Source organism: Zonotrichia leucophrys, chromosome 6 (genome assembly GCF_028769735.1).
Source record: "Zonotrichia leucophrys gambelii isolate GWCS_2022_RI chromosome 6, RI_Zleu_2.0, whole genome shotgun sequence".
Lineage (NCBI taxonomy): Eukaryota > Metazoa > Chordata > Aves > Passeriformes > Passerellidae > Zonotrichia > Zonotrichia leucophrys.
In genome coordinates this window covers 7,589,304-7,613,298 of record NC_088176.1, presented here as the reverse complement: position 1 = coordinate 7,613,298, position 23,995 = coordinate 7,589,304, and the positions used below count along the sequence as shown (strand labels likewise).

At 36.4% G+C, this 23,995-nt stretch overlaps 1 protein-coding gene across 3 annotated transcripts in view; it reads left to right on the top strand.

Moving 5' to 3' along the window:
• ATRNL1 (attractin like 1) overlaps nt 1-23,995 on the top strand; it is a 440,678-nt gene that overhangs the window by 44,829 nt on the left and 371,854 nt on the right. For all 3 annotated transcript variants that reach the window (XM_064716242.1, XM_064716241.1, XM_064716243.1), the window contains exons 6-8: nt 9,316-9,490; nt 10,577-10,664; nt 20,748-21,003. In XM_064716242.1, the coding sequence (XP_064572312.1) occupies nt 9,316-9,490; nt 10,577-10,664; nt 20,748-21,003 (519 nt within the window). The remainder of the gene's footprint in view (nt 1-9,315; nt 9,491-10,576; nt 10,665-20,747; nt 21,004-23,995) is intronic.

Sequence of the window (23,995 nt, the reverse complement as noted above, 5' to 3'; positions counted from 1 at the left end):
GCATGTGGTGCAGTTTTTCTCCCAGTACCATAGACCATTGTTTCTCATTACAGATAAATTATTTAGGATCCTAAATGTTTAATTCACTTGCTATAATTGTGCTAGATGCTTGTGGATTTTTTGTTTTTATTGTTTACCACTTCTGTTACAAATCTCAATTGGCTTAGCTTGCTATGCTTAGGAATTGCCATTCTCTTAACAGAAATATTAAAATCCCTCCAGATTACTTAGCTGATATGCCTTCTTCTCATGACTTCCTGCCTCAGTTCTGTTTTATTGCTGTTTCTTTTGGCATGTCAAAGGAAATGACTTTTTAACTCCTATTAGCTGCCACACCTATTACTCCACAGTCATGATGAGATCTAATACATTTCACTTCTTAATAATTAATGAGTTGATCATTCAAAGGCAGTCTGTGCACCCACAGAAGGGAAGTGTTTTAGCATTATGGTTATTGAATGGAAATAGTGTAGACTTATTACTGAGTCCTTTAAAACCTTCCAGGACTGTAGTGCATAAAAAGATCCTGAAGGCTTAATCTCTGTCCAGAAGTTGTGAATAGAAATTGCAGCAAGACTATCATCCTTTTAGTTGTGCATGAATTCCTTGCAGTGTCAAATTGCTGAGTACAAAATGGGGAAATGTCACAGATCTTTGGAAATGCTTTTTAGGCTATACCTTCAGGTATAGTTAATTAGAAGTTTTAAGCACAAAATAGAATTAAAAATCTGACTACCATTGCTAATGCCTTCCTTTCACCTGGCATTTCTGTACTACATACTAGCTTCTCACTCTTTCCTACAGATCATATGAAGAGAATTTGCTTCATCATTCCTTGGATTTTCACTGAATCTACATAGATTTCAATTTTTTTAAAATTCTGTCACAGATGAGGTGTATTGGATATATAATTGTTTTTCCTTACTAAATACCAAACTTTCCTTAAGCTCTGGGAGACAACTTTCATCTCTACTTTATTTCTTGATTTATTTATACCTGTACATTCTGTACTTTCTAATCTGATAATATCTTCTGTGCAGAGTATTTGCAATGATGGAATCATAAATTTTTCTTTTGCTGTCTGACAAGTTTTTCTTTTGTTTAGTAATTCAAACCAAGTGGCTGAAGGGTCTTGATTTGTATGCTTTAGGAGAGAATATCATGTTTCATTTTTTATTGCTATTATCTTTTTATCTTATTTTGAGTGACTTTAGTGTCTGCATTAAAAAAAATCACTGAAGTGCATTGATTTGGATGTATGATAATTAGAATCCCTGATTCAGAATAGAAATGTCAGATTTCCTATTTTTCTGCATAGAGTTTCTTTTACAATGGTGACATCTTGTGGTAGTCGTTGAAGGAGCAGCTCTGAAGAACATTAAAAAAAACACATTTAAAAGAAATATCCTGAGAAAAGGGAATACTTTAGGGTATTCTTTGGGATAGAATAACTTTTTTGAATAAAAAGTAGGATCCCCTGATTATTAGATATGTCTTGTGGAATTGAATACAAGGATCTTGTAGATATTTGCTTTATTCTATATTTGTATTTGGTTGTACAAATGTAGAAAAAAGCTTCCATATTAGACTTTTAGACTTTGAAGACAAATAATTGACATAATTTTTATTTTTAATATGTGTTTCATTTAAGAAAACATGCACTAGTTGAATGTATTGGGTTTTGTTTTTTTTTTTTAATGAAAGTATTTTTAATAATGCTAGTAATCTTAAATATTCCTGAAGTTGGTGTAAGAACAAAATTTAGTATTTACAGAAAATCTGGTTAATCTAAAATTTTCACCCAACGTAAGGGAGTCTGAACTTTTCAGACTAAGTATAATTTTCTTTGAGTTCTGTACCATAATACAGTGTCCCAATCCTGGTTAATCTGTCTTGACATTATCTAACACAAGGCTGTGGATGTAATTCAGGGAAGAAATAAATATGCCTCAAAACTACTGACTTGCTCTCTCTCTGGCTGAGACCAAACTGGTGGCTCTTGCACAATTTGACCTATTTAAGAATTTTATAGAAAAATGCTTTTGCTGAATATGTTTTCACAGCCTGAAGATTCTCTTTGATACCAGGAACACCATGTCTTGGATTGTTTCAAGCTATAAAGGAGAAGAGAGATTTCCAAACAGTTAAAAACTTCTGTGACAGGTGAAAACATTCAGGATGACTGAAAGGATACTTTAAAGAGGATTAAGTGGACTGTCTTTGAAATTGCTGAAAACATTGCTGACTCCTAGGTGTAGACAGGGAAAAAAAAAAAGAGCTGAAGGCTCTTGAAGTTGAGAGAAACTTTATTGATACTTTGATCACTGAGCATCAGCACTGCAAGCAAAAGGGGAATCTATTAGAGAGGAATTACAGACTGTCTTTAAATTCATTTTAAAGAGGATGAGTAGGGTACCTTCAAGGCACATCTGATACTTCATGTTTATTTTGTTTTGGATTGCAATATGAGGTGGTTTGGAAACAGAGGAAGTGCTTTCCTTTTGTAAGAAACTACACCAAAAATGGGCTCTAGGGTTGCACATAATGCACTCTAGGGTTGCACATTATGCACACCAGCCCCAACCAGGCATTCAGCCCCAATCCAAAGTTAAAACACCAATAAAATTTCTGGAACATGTATAGTTAGTGGATTCTCCCTACAGAGCTGCTCCTAGCAGATAGAGATGTAGCAGAAGACCAGATTCTGAAATTAAACTAATTAACTTTGAAATAAATCCATTAGCAATTGAGGCAGCTTGAATTTTATAACATCTCTCCAGGGAAAAATAAGTCTTTCTGTAAGGAGAAGAGTAAACAATGAAAGTATAAAAGGAGCTATGACTACTGCAGTGTAAATCAGTGTTTTGCTTGCTTGGTACTATGGCATCATGAGTGTGCCCAGAACAACTCTGTCAAAGTCTGTCTAACTCAGGTTATCCTGAAAGGACTCACTGGATTTGGGGTTGTTCCCACTTTTGAGCAGAAGGCTTTGATGTGAAACTCTCGTTTGGCCTGCCTTATTCCCCAGCGTTGACATTGAGCAAAGCTGTGCTGGTGTGGTGCTGGGTTAGTGAAACTGGTGGGGAGGGTTTCAGATGGGGGCTCAGGCAGCAGCAGGTGAAATGCAGCACTGGGAAGAGCTTGTGCCAAATGCCTGGAGATCTGAAATCTGAGGTTTTGGCCTGTTTGGCCTGGATGTTCTTGAGCAAAAAGCACACAAGTCTGTGTCTCTTCAGAGATGAGGACCTGTGATACAACATTTGCTTTGGACAGGCCTTTTTTTGGAAGAAAAAAGAAAATAGAAGCAGGTTTCTCATAAACACTGTTCTGCCCAGTGATCATGCCTTTTTTGTCTCAGTTTTACTTTTCAGGTCATCTCCTGGTCAAGTATCAATTCAGAAAGGAGAAACTGCAATTTTACAGTCTGGGAAATGTCCTTTTAAATATATGTGCATTTATACTGTATATGCATATAAAGACACATATCCAAGGAACATTTTTGTCCCTCAATTTTAAGTTAAAATCCTATTTCTGTGCTCCATGTTTGTAGATTTTTTTAGTGTTGATCATAGAAATGAGAGCTGTCTAAGAAAAGTTTATGTCTATAGAATTGCTAGGAAGGAATTATCTTGTAAGGAATGGTTATTTCATATGTACTGGAAATGTTTTTCAGATTTATCTTCAGGTGGAATTTAACAACTTGATAAGCCTTCTTGGAGGACTGTGCAGTTTGTAAACAAAATATAGCTATTGTAATTAGAAATTTAATGTCTGAAAATTGTGTGAGAAAAGTCAAGTGTCTTTATTGCAAGAGAAAGAACATCACAGGTAAATGAAGAGCCAGCTGCAGTTTTAAATACCTTTATGATGTCATTTGACAATTAGTGAAAGCAAATTTAGCAGAATTTATTTGTTTCACTAAATGGCTGCATTAATGGGGTTGATAATGCTCTTTGTGTCTAATTAGGATGAGATTTAGGAAGGGAGTCCCCTGCTATTTGTGAGTTTTAATGAAGAATGTAATCCATTTAGAATAAATCTATGACCTAAATATTTATTAAAAAAACATACACTTAAATGTATGAAAATAGAACTTGATTAAAATAATGAGCCCAAGCAATACTTTGCCCTGAATACAAGAAGTAGATGGTGCTGATCTCCCTGATAAGGTAAGATACAAAATTTACTTTATAATCTGTAGCACCTTCATTTAAGAATAGGAAGAAAGTGATTAATGCAGCTCAAAACCTGTTAACTTCATTTCAGCACTGTGTAGAGTTATAGACCATAACTTGAGGAAAGAAATAATGAAACATATATTGTGATTAATAACAGAACAGTTGAAATCTGAATTTATCAGCGTAGGTCATACAGAGATAGTTTGTAAGAAAATTGACATGAAAATGCAATATATTTTGTCTGAACTTCAGCATTTGATGACAGGAAATCATTGAAAATGAAGAGTGCAGAGGGTACACAAGGATACAGTAAGGGGAACTCAGCTGCTTCATCATGAATTGTGAGTGGGTGTGTTGAACACATATGGAAAGGTATCAATGCTCCTTGAAGGCTGATCTTGGGACTGATAGTGTTACATAATTTTTTGTAATCTACGTATAATGCTGCTAATGAAATCTGGTAATACAGAGGAGGAGGGTACTTAAAATATGAAGTAGAACCAGAATATCCTGCGAAAAAGTCTGCAAATAATGTGTAGGATTTAATTACTTCAGTATAAATTGTAAATTAATACATTTAGAGACTAAGAGCATTAAGAATTTGTTTTATAGTCTGGGATTGAGATGTAGAGAGTGACATGGGAGAAAACTTGCTTGTCTATCTCAATTAGAGCATGAACTAATTAACATTATTACTTTTATATGCTCTGCAAACTCCAAAGTGCCAAGAGCACTGGTAGGATGATCACTCATAGAAGTTCCAGTTTAATATATGAAAGCATTTGTAGTATGTTTCATTTTTTTAATTACAGTTTTATGAATACAGATAGAAACAGACTCAAGCAGGAGAAATGGACAGGGCTATGGAAGGCACTAACAGAGCATGGTTTGTTTAAACAAGTAAAATCAAGGCTGGGAGGGAAGAATGTTGCTGTTTATAAGCATTTCTAGGGTGTATAGACAGACCAGGTCTTTAAGTACAGTGATAACAACACTGGTAGAAGAAAAATTAGGCTAAACTGGTCATCAATATGCCATTTAAGATTTGGGAGGAGGCTTTTGTTGTAGAGCTGTGAAGTTTTCTATAAGTTGTTAGCAAAGATACTGGAGCGTGGTACCTTGCAGCCATTAGGATGGAGTCTCAGAACCTCTAGTCCAATGGGTATTGTCACCTACAGCTGATCTCAAAGTTCCTGCTTCTTTTAGAGCCTGCAGAGCAAAACCTGTTTTTGTTTAAGATGACAGATCTCATGTGGTGTCTACCAGAGACTGTACTTGTTCTCAGTCATGGAAGACTAGGAGAGCTTTTCCTACTCCTAGCAGACAATGCTGTGACATCTGGCCTCATCTCCTGTGCCAGCCTTGTTGATCTTGAGTGTGGGATCTGTTAAGGGATGCAGTGGAGCTGTACCCACCCATGGCAGGCCCTGCAGCCCTTCTGGCTCCCCTGCTCAGACTGAGCCTGGGCATCTCCCATGGCCAGGTGGCCTTGGGTGATCCCCTCTTCCTGCCTGAGGAGACAAACAGGGCTGAGGCAGCACACAGCACCCAGGGGCATTTCAAGAGCTGCATCAGCTCATGTGCTTTAGGATTTCTGTCATTCCTGGAGGAGCTTGAGTCCTGGCACAGCTTGCTGCCCTGCTGCTGTGGCTGGACACCTCACCAGGATCTCTCTGCCTGCCATTGAGTCTCATTTTCAGCAAGGCTGTTTGCAGGAAAGGAGAATTACTTACTTCCAGTATGGATATTGCAGAGCTGTGCAGGGGCAGTGTGGGGATACATGGGTGCACCTACTGTAAAATGCCTAGAAGGAATTACTGAGCCATTCCAGCACAACTGAGTTGACTGTAGGACTGGTTTCAATCACTGAGATGTGGTGGTTGAAAAATTACATTAGTGTAATAATTCTCAATTCATATGATTAGACAAACAAAACCAGAAAAAACAACAAATACTTTTAAAATTGCTTTGATTAGATGGCATGAAGAGCACCGTGAAATTTAGATTCAACACATCAACACTTCTGCTTTTTTCTTCTGTGCTCGCAAAGGAAAAGATTTGATTTGAAGACAGTAGATGATGTTTAGTCATTTAGGTGGAAATTGATCTTATGACTTAAACTACTGGAACAGATTGTTACTATGGCTTTCCATGAAACTCCTCAATAAATAGAAATTAGATTATGTCTTTTGTGTGGTGGGGATAAATTGCTTTTTTAAACCTATAGAGTTTTTTCCTACCTTAGAGGATAACGTAATTGACTTCTAGTTCAGGTTTATAAAGTTGTTTGCTGTTTTTAAAGCATTCCCCCCTCCACCCCCAGTGGATTGACTGACACATTAGGAAGATAAGAAAGAAACTCAATTTTAAATGAATGGAGAAAAATCATATTTGCATAAAACATAACAAACCATATTTTTCATTATCTTTGTTCTGCAGCTGTAGTGCTCTTTGTTGCACAGAAAGCATGTATTTAGTGAATGTAATGTTTCTGAAGAGAATATGTATTTTTGCTGAAATAATGGTGTATGTATTCAAGCAGGAAAATCTATAAATGCTATTCATAAATCCTACACTTACCTTGTTTTTATAAAGCGATAGCCATACAAAAGAATTTGCTTTTAAAATGATGTTTTGATAGAGGCCAGCACTATTCTATTGTTCTGCCTTTCTGCAGCTGTATACTCCATTTCTGTCCCGATTGACAGATAACGTGGCCAGCCCTTGCCCATGGCAGAGGGGTTGGAGCTGGGTGATCCTTAAGGCTCCTTCCAGCCCGAGGCTTTCTGTGACTCTGTGGCACAGTGGTGTTTCTGCTTCCCTCTCACCTTTCCTGCCGTTCAGGTCTGACGGAGCACTGAGGCTGGAGGAGGGCTGCCTGTGGCATCTTTCCATCACTGATCCGGCTGAGATTTTTGCATTCTTAGCTGAGTATGAGGCGGTTTTCCTGCGTTCATTTAATTGCAGCCGGTGCCCGGTATCTGTGTCGGATGTGCCGCAGGAATTCCGGCTCCGCTCCCCACTCGCCACCAGGGGTCCCTGCCGGCCGCCACATCCCGAAGGCTGGCAGGGATCCGGCTGCTCCTCCTGACCTGCAGGCGCCGTTTCCATCATTTTCAGCTCTTCCCTGATCAAAGAATACTTAATCAATTGTTTATTTTAAAGCCCTTTTATATTCAAATTGTTTCCTCCGGTGATTTACCAAAATCACGATTTTGCTGAGGTTACAATTCTATTATAGTATCAATTATTAATGCTTAAGAAATAATACACTGAATTGTTCATGCTCTCATTAGAACTCATTGAGATACCATTAATCTTTTCTGAGGAGAAGGTATAATGAACTATGGGAATTGAGTGTCTCCATCGTTTAGTGAATGGAAGGTAATTTGGATACAAGTGGACATCATTCTTCTGTAGTATACTAGGAAAAGTTGACAGCTGGCTATGTACACTTTGCATGCCTGGTTGTTGTGTATAGGAAGTAACTGTAACAATTTGCCCCCAAAATGACAATAAACATTGGAAAAACATTATCTCCCTGCGCTCCCATTCCCCCAAGATAATGTTTTAAAATTATTGTAAACTTACTTATTACTTATTTAGTGTACTTAGTCAACTTCAGCGTCTCTCTATTCTAAAATTGTCTGATCTCTCCTTGACAAATGTAAATATTTGCATCTGGAGCACCCTTTGCCAGGGGAGTATCCTTGCCAAAGAGATCTGATACTTTTTACATGAAGAGCTGTCTCCTCTTGTTTGCTTTGAACATGGCTTCCTCAAGCTGCATTTCATAGAACTCAGCTCTTTATATTCAGAGAGACTGTGGGCTCTTCATATCCACCCTCTTTGGCACTTATTTTATAGACATTTATAATTAACTTCCAAATTTTGTGTTTTTCCAAGTGAAAAAGTCACTGGTTCAAAGGAATTCAGTGGTTTCTGTAATTGAAACATCCTTATTACACTTCTGTAAACAGTGTCCAGCACTAATCTCTTCTTTTTAAGTAGGACACAGTTTTCTAAGGTTACACAAGCTACAGATTTATGCAGTGGGGTAACAGAATTCTTGATTCTGACACGATTCTTTATTTTGACCATTGCTGAGTGGTGATGTAATATTTTCATGAGCTATCCTGAAATGATCCTAAAATGTACTTTACTTAACTTTCAATTTAACTATGTTGAATTTTGTGTATTGTTTTATTATTCAGTCGCATGGTCAGACAGGAGCTTGTTCTGTGGTTCTTCAAAGGCCCTGAAATAACAACCTTTATCAGCAATATTTAGAGATAGATATATATATATATATATATATATATATGTACACACATATCCCTATATATTCAGGTTTTACATAAGATCTAGAGCATAAACTGATGATGAAGTGATCGCATTTTTGTTATCATGGAGCAAATAAATAATTGATTTTGCTGTTCATGATTGTAATAGTCCTATAGCTAAAGAAATGTTGCAATTTTCTGACTTTTCTTACTTTGACAAAAATGATTGGCTGAAATGTATTTGAAAATCGTATGTAGTAGTTGTGGGTTTGGTGGCTTTGTATAATAGTCTATAAAATGTTATAAAATTTAAATATTCAAATCATTATTTTGATAAAGCACTTGATAGTGTATTTTCATCTTGAAAAATGGTGCAGAATGGCATTTCCAAAGGGAAAGCTTTACTTCTAAGACTTAATATAGTATAATGCATTTTGTAACTTAATTTACTGTAATATTATTTGCTTTGATATACACTTATTCTGATTCAAATACAGTATAGTTTTTCTCCAAAGGTAACATAGAGTGCTGAAAGTTTTAAATCTATATGATAGGTCATTTAAAAATGTGACGCTTTGTGCCTTTCTTTCAATGTGTGACTCACAGTCTCTTTTCTGAGAAGAATGTGGAAATGAACTGTTATTATTTGAGCTAATCTAATGCTTTCAATTAGATTGACATCCCATGTTGTCAATTTTTTCATTGAGCATCTGTTAAACATAAAAGTGTACACCATATTTTATCAAAATGAGCAATCCTGACATCTGTAATTAAGCCTCCCCTGTTTCTGCTTTATTGGCTTTAACATCCCCGTCTAACAGATTGCACAAATTGCACATTTGTTTACCAAACAGGCCCAGATTGTTCTCTGAACGTCCCCTCCACGGAGTCCTACTGGATCCTGCCCAACGTGAAGCCCTTCAGCCCCTCTGTGGGCCGTGCCTCCCACAAGGCCGTCCTCCACGGCAAGTTCATGTGGGTGATCGGTGGCTACACCTTCAACTACAGCTCCTTCCAAATGGTGTTGAAGTGAGTGATTTCTCCTTTCTCTTGGGGCTTGGGGAAAACAGATCTTAGCAGGGAGGGAGCTGCTATCTTCTAATTGAGCTGGAAGGTTTCTATCTCTTTTAGATTATTTGTTAATGGTCTTATTTTATGCTTGTGATTTTCTTATGATTATAGAAAGTGAAAATATGGGCAACATCAAATATGTATTTATTTATATGTAGTTTATTTTGAAAAACTGCAAAACAAAGGGAGCTTTGTGGTGACAAAATAGTGAAAAAAATTCACTGCTGATATTTTCACACAGTACATTTTGAAAGCCATGTTCATTACTGATGTTAATTCATGGTTTTACAGGGCACTTTTATTTAGTGCTTGCACTTTACCTACTGGTGCCATGCCAGTAGGGTCAGGCAGGTCACCTGTATTCCACTTTTTTATACTTATGGCAGTTTGTGTGTGTATTTGACCACCTATTACAAACAAAGTTGAAGCAGCTGTTGTAAATAGGACCCAGGTGATTTGGATGGTGACTTCATATGTAGAGGCCCTAAATGTGGCAAATGCAAGTGTTAGGTTCTCTTTATTAGCATATTATTAGCATGTTTACTTCCTCTGTTGTTGGCTACCTATTCCTTTCTTCCACACATTTCAATCATACAAAACAAATCCCATAATCTTTTGGATTTTTCTTTTCCACCTTTATAATTTTTTTTTTACCTCTCTCTTATGTAATGTTATGCATTAATTAATTAATAAAAATGTAATGGAAATTAAAATCAACCATATATTTAAGAGGGTTCCCAACAGTAAATCTTCAGAGTAGTGCAAAAGCATGGGGCATGAGTAGTTTGGTGGGGTGGGGTTTTTTGCATGATTTAGAGCAAGTCTTGTGGTTTTTGTTAGTTACTCCTGTTTTCTGAGATTGTTGATGAGTCCCTTACAGAGGTGCTCCTGTTCTGCTTAAGGAAAATTTAGTGCACTGTTCTAATAGTTCAAAGGATTGTGTTGCCCCACTAACAAATTACCATGTTAGAGTTAGTTTGAACATACAAGCCCTTCTATTTCATCTGCAGGTTGAAAATGTTTCTTTTTCTGTTTCTCTTCTAGCTACAATTTGGAAAGCAGTATATGGAATGTAGTGCCTGTATCCAAAGGGCCACTTCAGAGATACGGACATACTCTTGCTTTGTATCAGGTTTGGACTCTTCAGTGTTCTGTATAATAAATTTATATCTGTGTGCTGTTAGTGATCTTAAAATGAGTCACCATGAATGGAGACTTTTGAGGATAATTTAATTTCTAAATATTTTTATTAATATTTTCTTCTTCAGTACTTAGGTTTATTGCATGGTTTTTGGAACAGAGACTGTACAGTACTTCTCAATCACTTTGCTGACCATAAATCTTCTGAGCTAAAGCTGCCAATAGAAGGCAGAGGAGTGTGTGAGATGTAATTGGGGTTGTGGGCAGTGCTCTGGCTCACCAGGCACCATGCCCAGGGGCTGAGCCCCACAGGCAGAGCCACTGCTGGTGGCAGGGACCTTTGGCAGTGCCATGGCAAGCGATGGCCCAGGTGTGGGGAGTGCTCAGGGAATCCAGGAGCACAAGGAAACAGGACTGGAGAGAAGGCTCCAACTTATGCCTGAGGGGGCTATCAGGGAGACAAGCTACAGAGGGTGACAGGCTTGTTAACTGTGACAGAGAAATACAGAATTGCTGTCACCAATTTTCCTTTGTTTGCATAAGGCAGTGCCAGCAGGGCAGGACAAACAGGATCGCATAAAGTCAGACCTGAGTGTTCATCTCGCCTGGTAACACCTCTTGAATAATGGTAACAGTGCATGCCTAGGGAAGAATGTGAGAAAAAATGACGGGAACTTACAGAAGCTTCCTCAGAATACTGTCCTACTTTGCAGCTGGGATTTCCTAAAATAGTGTAGTGTTTTTGTGGAAAAATTATGAATTCCTGTTGTTTATTGTTTGGTTTTTTTTCAATTTTGGACCATGTATTTATTTTAACATTGACATCATCCTGTGCCTAAGAATTCCAAAACATTTTTTTTAAGAAATAAAATCTTTTCAGGAACTGGTACTAGTTGGTTTAATTTTGATAATCCCTACTTCTTCATTTATTTCCTCATACTACTCATGATATTCTGTAAGACCATCACACACTCCACCATTTCTTTTTCATACTGAAAATACCTTGTGTTTTTAATAATACTTCATACATTGGGTAATGTTGTACCATTGTCTTTACCTCTTCTAATTCAGTTATTTCCCTTTTGAAAAAGGAGGAATCGCAGTCTATAGTGTGTTCTTACCTCAGAGATTGATGTCATAGGGAATTCAGGGTCTACAGATAGGGGGTAGCTCTTTAATTTCTTCAGAACTGATTCCAGGGACATTCTCTGCTAGGTTGTGTTGTTTTTTTTCTTTTCCCTACATTAACTTTCTGTTTTTAGTTTTTGCTATGGAAATACCTGTAAAGTCTACCATGAAGGGACAGTTAACCTCATTTTATTGCTATGGCTTTCTCTTCTCAGAATACTCGTTCAGTCTGATGGCACCATAAAGTATCTAGGTAGTTGTATTGCTAATGCATTTGAAAAGTGATGTCTTGGTACTTCATATATAAATTCAGTAGGCATCTCATTAAGGTATTTCATAGCTTGCTTTGGTGTGAGCCTCTGTTTTAATCCAGCGAAGTTTCTGAACTTTACTTTTTCTTCTAAATTTCCATTACTCTTCTGTTAAGTTAAACTTTATTTATTTTGTTGTTTGTAATAGAAAGTTTTGTTTTCTTTTTCAAATATTATATATTCTTGTAATCTGAGCAAAAATGTCTTAAAATGTATTACATTTAATTTTTTCACATTTTTTCGTATTTTTCTTTTAAAGATTTTGCCCTTTTAGTTGTACATTTTAGTTTCTTTTTATGTTTGGGCTCCTTTTACACAGTGAGTGCTTCCTCCAAGTTAAGAGGAATTTAGGGCATGGGCTGATATTTTGTTTTGTGTTGTTTTCCTGGCATCTGTTCTTACAGAGATGTTGAATCTGTGTGTGGCATGGTGAATATTGCAGAGGTGTTTTCAGTAGTAATATGAACTAGGTTTTGTGCATGCCCTAACATCAACTCCAAGCTTTCTTTTCTTCCTGTCAGTTCCCTGTTTCATTACTAATGTATTATCTGTTCTTTGAAAGGTCAGATCTTTTTGACCAGTGACTTTGATTATTACAGTTCCTGTAGAATGTGGACATTTTATTCAAGAAACATTGAGTAATGTATCATTTAGCAGTTCAGAATAAAGGCTTAAAATATAATTTAACCTTTTTATTTGACTGTGCTAATATTTTCTTGAGACATTCCAAACTAAAGGGTAACTGTTTTAGAAGTCCTTTCACCAGCAAATATTAAATGGGATCTGTGTTAATTCAGACATCTCTTTGGATCTCAGTGAAGTAGTGCAACTCATGTTAATGATAATGAAAGCTGCAAGCAAAGGTATAGTGAAGAAGCTGTGGCTGTTGTTGAAGATGGATGTTAATTAGCAATTAGGATTCACTAATAATGAACCTATGTGAAATAATTAACTACTGTGCTGCGTGTACTAGTGATTATGTCAAATGTCAGAAGTTACATGGGCCAAAAGAAGCTGATCATGCAAATCATAGAAATTTCAATGGGAAAATGTACTCCCTTCTGAAGTAATTTCTTACATTGACTTGTCAGGATAAAGTTCTGTTATTTTTTATTTTAGATCTTCAGTCTCTTGAAAGAACAGAAAAAGTAATTTAGAGTGAAGAGCAGTAGAACCTAATACCTAGAGATGGCAGCTTTGAGCTGTGTTTTCAGCTCTGTACCAGTAATTGTGTAATGTTTCCTTTATGGTTGATAGGAAAAAATATCCACAGAGAAGAAATTAGATTAAGTTTTTGACTTGAGCTTCTGAGATTTCAAAGCCTTGTGCTAGGCTGGAGTGAGAGCCCAGAGCCAGCATTGCCCGATTGTGGTGCAAGATAAATTGCAGCTGTGTGATTGACTTTGTGCAGAATGAAGTAAGTTACTGTGCCCATTTCCCTCAGAAAGCTTCTTTGGTAAAAACTGAAGTACTGTTCTTCTTTATTCTGAAGAAAAAAAGATCTGAGGATTCCCACTGATGTATAGTTATAGCAAATCCTCAAAACTTTTTATGCATTTATAGAGGAGAGAGCAGAAAAGAGCTCTTACTTTTAAACCAACTAAACTGTTAAATGGTTTTCAAGCTGATTACTGGAAAGGTGCTGTTAGCAAGTGCTTCTGCTGCATCTCATAAATTGTATGTAGTTTCTGGCACCTTGATACTGAAAATATCAATGTATTTTGAAATATTTTATATAAGAAATAGGCTTATAAAGAGACTGGAAGAAATGACTTGTGAGGTTTTTAGAGTAGGTACGTATAGCTTTGATAAGCACGACTAGGTAGGGAGTTAGAGTAAATTCCAAAACACTAGATCCCTGGAATTAAGGAGAAAGGGAGGTGCCTGCAAGATGTATATGTGATCACCTCTGGGACTTCGTTTTTGGTAGTATCATTAAATTGGTTGCATTTGGCCTCATAATTGAGCTGTTGCTGCTGGTCCCAAGACAGTGAAAGGATGGCTGGGCTCGGAGGTTTGTTTTCTTTGAGACTGGCCATAGAGATGAAGCAGGCAAGCTGATGTAGTAGTAACCATAAAGTACACAGACCATTTTATATATAGTCAAATTTAATTTAACTCATTTGAGTTTTATGAATATTACTTCCACTTTTAAAACTTTATTAAGAAAGGGTAATTGTTTTGATTCTTTTTACAAATTAATTAGTGTGGATGTTGAGTCTGTATATATCTTCTGGGTTTTTATTAGTCTTATCAAAAGCTAGTGTTAACAAAGCAAAAAAGAGTAAAAACTTTTCCTACTTTATTATGAACTAGATAAAATCTTTCACCAGTTGGTTTATTGTTATTCTTTTAATGCCTAGTTTTGTTGGCTATTGTAGTATAATTTGAATAGCGCTGGAAATACAAAAGTATTTTCTAACTATTCTATTAAGTAGCTATTGGTAGGTTGTAGCAGCAATTTCTGTAGTTTTATTGTTCTGTAACTTTGGATTACATCTTATGCACAGCTTGCTCTCTTAATTCTGCTTTGCAGATCTCAGAAGTGTGAGAAGTAGGTGAGATGAGCTGCCCTACACTTTTTGCACATAGTCTTGAGAAAAGCCTCTTCAGAGTTCCCTTCTATGAAGTGGCCCTAATTCATCAAGAGATTTGTTCTTTATGTAGAAGTGTCATATTTTCATTCCTCGTTTCAATGTTATATCTCTATTGGTTTGAAAGTAAAGTCCAAGTAAGGTCACTTTAATTAATACCTTTTAATAAACCCAGCAACCATTGCAAAACTTCAACTAATGAAGAAATAAAGTAACAGCACTCTTGATTAGGTTGAGCTCCTGACATGTAATGTGGTGCAGTATTGTCTTGATCTTGAATTAGGTCCTGTTGGGAACAGTTAAAGTTAAATGTTCAAATGTTCCTCTCCAGTAACTTATTCAGGTTCCTATTCAGAGAGAATATAGTCCCACAAAAAAATAAGAATTAGTAAATCAGGCTTCACGAGGAAGAGTTAAGTGAAGACTACTTTCCAGTCTGCCAGACATAGTGTAATGGGAGGATTACTGGATAAAGTAGAAATGTAACTAATTTTTAATTTTGATATAACGCATAGAATGTTCTTGATACTCTTAACCAAATTAAAGGATAGCAGTTTGAGGAAAAGAAGAGGTGGTATTAGACAGTTCTAAACCAGGTGGTACATGTTGAATGCAAAAAACAGGCTTGTGGAGGATGAGCTATTGCCAGGTAACATTTTGTGAGACTTGTGTTTTGCTTGGGGAAAAAAAAAGAATTTCTTTAATGATGTACCAATTTCAGTAAACTTTTAGAAATTTGGGGTAGAAGTACAGAGAACAAAAATACTAATAAATGCTAGAGTTCTGTTAGTTTACATAAAATTAATTTCAATATCAAGGTGTGGATACCATCTAGGGGAGAAAAAAGATTGATGTTCTTGTTTCAAGAAAATAGAGGATGACTTATGAGTAGCATTTCCTTGGCCAATTCTTCAGGAACAGTTTAGATTTATATAAGAATTAAGACAGAAAACTAATTTCTGAGAGAGAAACTTTTCTGTGTAGCCATGATATAGTTCAGAAATGCAAAATGAAAATTATGTGGTTGTTTTAATGTGGTTAACTTCCTTCCAATTCATTAGAAATGGATTATAAATTACCCCTTTGTTGCATGAGGTTTTTTTTAAACATTTTTTTAGTGGTATCTACCAGATAAGATTCTTTTGGAATGCAGGCAGGATTTGCATAAGAGTGTGTCATTCCAAGGTACAGCCTGAGCAGCTAAGTATTGTTCCTTTAGGAAAAAGAAAAATTGTGAAGTCTTAGGAATAAAAAAAAAAAAGTGACGTTTTAGAAGTCTTGAATTGCTGCATTTATATGAAATATAAAATCAATATTAACACTGAGATAAGGTGTAGTGAAGAGAACATGTCCAAGGTTAATCAAGCAAATGATTTTTGGCTGTTCAGGATTCAGTGTGAAGTGTGTGCAAATGTTACTCTGCTCTGGTGTACAGTCTGTTGATTGGGACTTAGGGGGCAAGTGAGTGCTCCTGGACTTTTGGTGATCTTTTAAAATGTCCTCCTTGATCTGTTTCATTTTTGCTCACTGTAGAATGCTCCTCTGTCAAGGATCTTTGAGCGACCTCTTCCAGTCTTGAGCATTCTCAATGAGAAAAGAGAAATGTTTGTTCTTATACTTAAATTTAATTCCTCTAAATTGTGCACATCACATCTGGTTTATTTGCTGGATTACCTTGGGAAGAGTCTGGCTCCCTCTTTTTTAACCTCTCCCACTACGCATTTAATTTTATTTGAATTATCTGTTTATTTAACAAACATCATCTCCAAAGATGATGATGGTATCAATAAGATGAAGAAATTAAGAGGAATTTTATGGCTGTAAGTTGTATTGATTCTTGCAACACTCAAATTGTGACAGTTTACTTTTTCTCCTATATTTGAGTTATTCTCTTGGTCTTATTTTGTCCAGTCAAAAATGTGCATGTCATTCATTGCTCGATAAGAGAAATCCTAGATTCAACAAATGTTTTCTTCTCTTGAGAAATATGATTTAACTATTTTGTTTAAATCCTGGCTTTGGTCTTATCATTCCTGCCTTCTGCTGTCATCTTTGTCCAATATGCACACTCAACTATTTACAGATCATATGCCTTTTTTAATCTTTTTTTTATCATTATGGTTCATCAAAATTTTCCACTGAAGTAGTTTTCTCAGGGAAAAAAATCCGATTTGAGAAAATGGAAACATTTATTGGAAAGTTTTGGTTCCATTGAAGCAAACAGGAGCTGCTCTGGCTGTTTTGTTGGCTTGGACCTGAACACCTGCCAAGAAACCAACTGATGGGATCTGTAGGTGGGAATGTCATGATTGAGTGAGCTGTCGACCTGCTCTGTTTACAGGAAGAAATTTCTCGTTTTTCTCTAATTCCCTACTGAGCAGGAGCTCTGAAGTTCAGTAAACAATGTACTTTTCTGTACTTCAATTTGCATAAAGTAATAGTTATATGAAATTTTGCTTTAAAAACCACAAAGGCTATCAAGATTCCCATAACTTCTCAAAGAATGTTACTCATATGATAAAATATATCTAATACGGCCAAGGTTAATTTGTTGAGTAAATGATCAATTTTTCTATCTCATGCTATAATTGGAGGTGTTTGTTTTGATACCTGGTATCAGAACTTTAAAATATGAATGTATTGGAGGCCCTGTATCTTCTTGGTGCTTATCTACCTGTTTTGTTATCTCTGCCATGGAAAAATCTGCTTCTTGTCCTACTCTGTCCTCTAGACTGAGGACAGTTTTTAAGGTCCTTAATTTGGGCCAGATTCTTCACACTTTTTTGCACTAATTTCACAAATACTCTCAATTTTATACTTTTTGTTGACTTTAAAAAAAATATATTATTTTACTTTACAGTCCTCTTTGGTTTGCTATCTTATAAACAAATATCTGCTATGCTGAATTCAGGCAAAGGTCAGCAGTGTTTGTGCACTAGCATACTTTAAACCCTCTATCTTATGTGTTGTGTCTTCCAGAAAGCCTCACCTTTAGCATATACCTTGACTTATATTTAGAATATAAGTAATTTATGAAGGTAGTATAAAATTTATAAAAGGGTTTCTTCTATTTTGTCACAATTTTTATGCTGCATAGGACCATTTGCACTCGTATCATTCCTACAATCCATTCCTCTTAAGGCTTTCCAAATAAATGTCTATCTTCATGTGCTTAGGAGGTTGGTTTTTGCCGTGTATAAGTATGCATGTAACATTTTTTAATTTCAGTTCTGTATTTCTTCCACTGACTTTGGTCTCTCAGCTTGTTTTTGTCTGTGTTCAGCTGACCATCACTTACTTTTAAAGCATTTTTCACCAGCTCTAGGAGCTTCTTAATCTCAGAAATAGCCCTTAGCAAAGCTTAGTTAAATCTGGTTTTGTGGCTGATAAAGCAGTTGTCATGACCTTCTTGTCTTTTTCTCTGTGAATATTCTTGTATACAGGATCTGCTGTGTCACCTAAAAGATTACTCCTCACAGAACTGTTCTTTTATCTGAACTTTGAATCATTTAAGCAGAACTGTGAAGGGGACATTGCTATTGTCAGCTGTCTGAGAAATACTTTCAAAGTTCATGCAGCTCTTTAGGTCACTTTTTTTTTTTTAAGTGTCTTTCCTCAGTGTCAGAAATATTTTTTTTCAAATACTGTTGTACAGCCCCTGCAGCTCCCTAATTAGCTTTCTCTTTATGCTGCAGTCAGTTATCAGCAAATGAAAATAAGTAGTTCACATTTTTAGTGATGCTGATTTGACTTTGGAGATCTATGTGGTATTGTAAGGAATGAGCCATATAGGATCCTTTCAAGAAGAATATTTGTTCAAACCATTCCTTTGGATCAGTGCACATCCTTCTTCAGTTTTTGTGGGTCTTTACCAAGCTCTTTGAAATGTTTTATCTCTTAGGAAAAGAATGGGTTCAGATACACATCTCTCTAATCCTACTACAAATTCCTTCTGTGAACATCTGTTGTTCAAACACCACCAGTAGCACAGAGTACCCCTGAACAGGAAAGATTTAAATTCCAAATTGAGAAATGTTCACCTGCCTCAAATGAAAAAAAGAATAGTTGAAAATTTTGCAGAAATTTCAAGTGTACTGTGTAAGTACATCAGGTAATTTGGTCAGGCATTTGCTGGCTAATCTCTCTGGGTATTGAGGAGTCTTTTCTTACTGTTCTGAACTCTGTTCCTTACCATCAACCACAAGTGTATGGGACATTATAACCCTCTAAAGCACTTCATGTTTACAAATCCATCAACTCCTTTTACAATGTCTGAAATTTCTGCATGATTGATGCAAACACTTCTTTGGTAGTTTCCTTGTCTTCCAGACTGTTTTTCTGAGTATTTCATGTCAAGTCAAACTTTGCCAAATGTTCTCAACCTGCAGCTTCTTTTTTTTTTTTTTTTTTTAACTTCTGATTTAAACCTGACAAGGTTGAGTTTAGGGTAAGCCCTAAACATCTCATTGCAGATTGCAGAAGACTACTGCCAACTGTGCAGCACGCAAATGGGATGCAGAGTGTATGGGGTGGTTATGTCCTAGCAAAGACTGAGTATCAATCTCAGAACCAAAGGAAGTTTTTTTTCACCTGCTATGAACTGTCCTTGAGCAAGTCTGTGAAGCCAAAAATCTGGAATTTATTCTGTGACTTTACATACCTCGGCTTACAAATCCAAATGAAGTGAAATTGAGTAGGATTTGCTTTCAGGCAATATTTAAGTAAATCACTCATTACTTACCAGAACAGATGGCCCTGCTGTTTAAGGTGTGTGGTTCATGATGGCCGGAATCTCTGTTTTGCATTCCTTAAAAAGAATTCAAAGTACTCCCTTATGGAATTTGATTTCAGTAAATGTGCTCAGGAGGAGCCAGCCACATCCTGGGCTGCATCAAAAGCAGCAGGCCCAGCAGGTTGAGGGAGGTGATTCTGCCCCTGTGCTCTGCTCTCATGGAGCCTTGTGTCCAGCTCTGGGACACCCAGCAGAAGAAGCACTGTGGAGCAAGTGATGAGGAGGGGCCACCAAGGTAATCAGATGTCTGAAGCACCTCTCCAAGAGGACAGGCTGGAGGAGTTGGGGTTGCTCAGCCTGGAGAGGAGAAGGCTCTGGTGATGCCTTATAGCGCCTTAAAGAGGCTACAAGGGAGCTGAAGAGTGATGTTCTGTAAGAGTGTGGAGTGGCAGGACAAGGACAGATGGCTTCAAACTGTCTGAGGGCAGGTTTGGTTTAGGTTTTAGTTCGGTTTAGGTACTGGTAAGAAGTTCTTCAGGGTGATACTGAATACACAGAATGATAGACACATTTAGTGTGAGGAGGGTGGGGCCCTGGCACAGGTTGTCCAGATGGGGCTGCCCCATCCCTGGAAGCGTCCAAGATGAGGTTGGACAACCTGGGATAGTGGAAGATTGCTTGGAACAGCCTGGGATAGTGGGAGGTGTCCCTGCCCATGGTGATAGGGGTGGGAGAAGATGATCTTTAAGGCACCTTCCAACCCTTCTGTGATTCCATATATGCATTTCCCCTTTTTTTTGGGTTCTGGTGACTGGATTTTCTCAGAACATAAGTTAACCTTGTTAGTAGGAGAGAATGTTCTCTCTCATGCATGTGCTGGGTGAAATCTCCATAGACTAAGTGTGTGGAAAATCACATTTTAATTCTGTGAACTGTTCCTTAAGAAAACAATATAATATCCTTTCTGTTTAGCTTTTTTTAAAATAGAATGCTGCAGTATGGATTAGAAGTGCCATGTAATTAAAGGTTTTCTGGATGAAATAATCTCTTTGAGATTCATTTTGGTGTCATTTTCAGGGCTAGGTTTATTTTTCAGAGAAATAGACTCCTTATCATTGTTGGTTTAGTTTAAGTATCATTGTCTGGGATTAGTGTCTGATATTGAGCTGGTTAATGTAAGATTAAATGGGAAGATTTAAATCAGATTGCTCAGTTATGAAATACTGCTCAGCAGAGGAGTATGCAGTTCAGATGTTATCTTTCTGTAATCCATTATTTGCTTTCTCCTCTCTCCCTTCCCATTTTTACAGGAAGACATCTACATGTATGGAGGCAAAATTGAAACAAGTTATGGCAATGTCACTGATGAACTGTGGGTTTTCAACATACCCAGTCAAACATGGAGTACCAGAATTCCTGCAGTCCTGGTCCATGGACAGCAATATGCTGTGGAAGGTCATTCAGCACACATAGTAGAGCTGGACAGCAGAGATGTGGTTATGATTGTAATTTTTGGATATTCCTCCATATATGGTTACACAAGCATTGTGCAGGAGTACTACATCAGTAAGTCACTTTTAAATCATTTTGATCACAAACTGATGCAAAAAGTGCTGGTCTTTTTTAAGTAAAAAAAAGGGATTTTTCTTTTTTCAGAAAGAAAAATGTGTATTTTTCAATTTAAATAAAGTCTCACCTTTTTTCCTTCAAGTTATAACTTGATTTCTTGCCCAGTAATAGTGTTTCATGTGTGTTTGGAGCACCATGACATTTTCCATTTTTGTATGTGGTTGTGGTACCCTAAAGAGAATAAAAATTGAAACCAGAAATTCTTCACTGTGGTAATTGTGATGAAACATAGTTTTTCAACACAGACTTTTTTTTACCACACAGTAGAAGAGCAAAACCAACAATAATTTGGTTATTTTAAAGGTTCTTTAATGCTGGTATATTATTTTCTTTCTGTTGTATTGTTTTTAAATGTAATAACTTAGTTCATCATTATAGGTAGGGTTCTCTCTTGAAGATACACATGTTGCTGTTAGAGGTAATAATTGAAAATGAACTCTAATTTTCTCCAAATAAACTACCATGTCTGTCTGGGATTCCCCTTGTGAACTGCAAGCTGTTTCTGGGGTGATTTTAAATGCTGAAATCAAATAAACTAAGAGAAATCTTTTAATCATATCCATGGTGCAGTTAAGATGCTATTTCAATGGAATAATATGGAAAATCTATACCTAAAAAATCCTTAGTTATATTTATATGCCTACTAATTAAATTTATAGTCTTCTACTTTTGTTTAATTCATTTTCCTATTGAGTTTATCTGAGTCTCAGTTATTTATGCAATAAATAAATATGCAGAAGACATCATACAAGATTTCAAAGTAATACCTACATGCTAAGGGATGGTAATTGTTTTTAATTGTTCCATTTAACTTATTTTTCATATATGCATATTTATATAATCACTGCTTAAACAGATTTATAGGTTCAGGAAATCCCTTCAAAAGTCAGATGGTTCTTATGCTCTCTGGCATTATCTCTGATGGCAGTGTCAAAATTATATAACAGTGTTGAAAAAGGATAAAAGTGAATGGCAGTAGGAGGAAGAGCACTATAATGTTCTTTAGTCACACTGAAAAATTCCAATTTAACTGCATAAAAGCTACTATAAAACTCTGGTCTTAGAATGATGTTTTACAACAGTATTCTAATATTTCTTAAGTATTAAAGGCCATTTTTTAGAAAAACTGACTTTCAGAAGGTTGTTTTTTTGACATGTCAGAGATAATTTTTTTTCCTGTGAAGAAAACAATATGTAGTTCTAGTTTCTGCATGCTCATTCACTGTAATGTTTATTGGAAAACTTTAAATTATTTGCTTCTTCTGTTGGAACTTTAAGTTATTTGCTTCTTCACATGCTGCTAATTTAATATGGACTAGAAGTACCAATTTTATTCTCACCTATTATTGTTGTTACTTTAATTAGGAAGAAGGGAACATGATTTGTATTGTAAAATTTTCTGCCTGGCTGATTTTATTGATGGCCTTATGTTTGAAATGGACAGCATGTTCCTATTTGTTTTTAATGTTGCAGCTACGTTTGTGGAGGATTAATAAAACAGTGTAGTTAAGCAAATACAACACACAGAAACAAAAGAAAAAACCCTCAAACCTTCCCTACCATAGGGATAAGGTTGGAGTAAGAGAAAGCAGTTCTCTGTCGGTTGTGTGTCAATTAATCTCAATTATTAATGTCTCCTTTTTAAGAGCATATTTTTGTTGTATTCTAGTGAGAGATTTAGTTTATTAGAGAAAATGTGCTTCACTTGCATCAAACACAAAGGAAACTTGTAGCAGTTCTAGGGTATTACTGTGGAAACCCATTGCCTTCAGTGAGTCTCCTCATCTGATGGAGGATTGATTGCTGGGGCTCCCAGTGCTTTGCAGAACAGGGGGTACCTGAACCGTGGCTGCCACAGAGAATTCTCATGTTTCATTTCTCCTCATGCATCTCCCTCCTTTCCCTCCCTTCTAAGCTAAGTGAATTTTGTGGTAAATTTTCCTGAATTCTGTGTTGGCCGTGGCATTTATCTACAGTTTTGCAGCTGTAGGAACACATTTTTAACCATAAAATTCCTGCTGGTGGTTTGAATTAAGAATTGCTGGTTTTTTGGGAGGACTTTAGCAGTTCAGGATCCAAACTTAAAAGATATAGGAAATGAGATATATTGCTGTGAATTCACCTGAATAGAAAAGGAAATTTCATAAAAATAAGGGCTTCTGATGTTATAGAAAGAAAAAATCATGTTCTTCTTTCTCTGGTGGTTTTAAAATCATATTACTTTAACATTTCAAATTGTACTGTTATTGTTTCTACATATTATCATTTATGGCTTTTAGTCCTAATGAAGGCTATTTTTTCAAGCATTTGCTACATGCCTAAAAAGAGAGAGAGAGGCAGTTGGTCCTTTGGTTCATATGAGCTGAAACCTCTAGGATCCAGTACTTTGATGAACTTGGTACATGGAATTCTGGTGCTAAAGCCTTATTTAGTTGCTGTGGCCATGATTTCTGTGAGGTCTAGATTAACAAACACCTGAAGAGGTTTTAAATAATTGTGGAAATCACTAGCTTTTCATGCAGGATGTAGTTCTTGTTAATAAAACATAGCAATCAAAGGTGTAGCCAATCTCAAAACGTCTCTGGCACTGTCGGATTAGGGGAGAAAGTAATTTCTATGAGAGTAAAATAAATTCTGGAATAATTGGGCAGGGTTTGCGGGCAGATTTTCACCATGCAAAGGCACGTGCATTTATTTCCACTCCAGAGGTGTGGTGCTTGCTGCAGGAAGAAAAGAGCTTCCTGTTGTCCTTTCTTGCTGCACCCAGACTTACGACTTCTGAGGAGCCAGTAAATCCTGATATGGGAATTACGTGAATGATTTTACTAACTTGAACCATAAAGCTTTTCTGGGTTACTCCCCAGGGAAATTTATTTCCCTTTAGGTTAGCAATACCTCATAAACCTTCTAAGAATCTCAATGTGAGTCT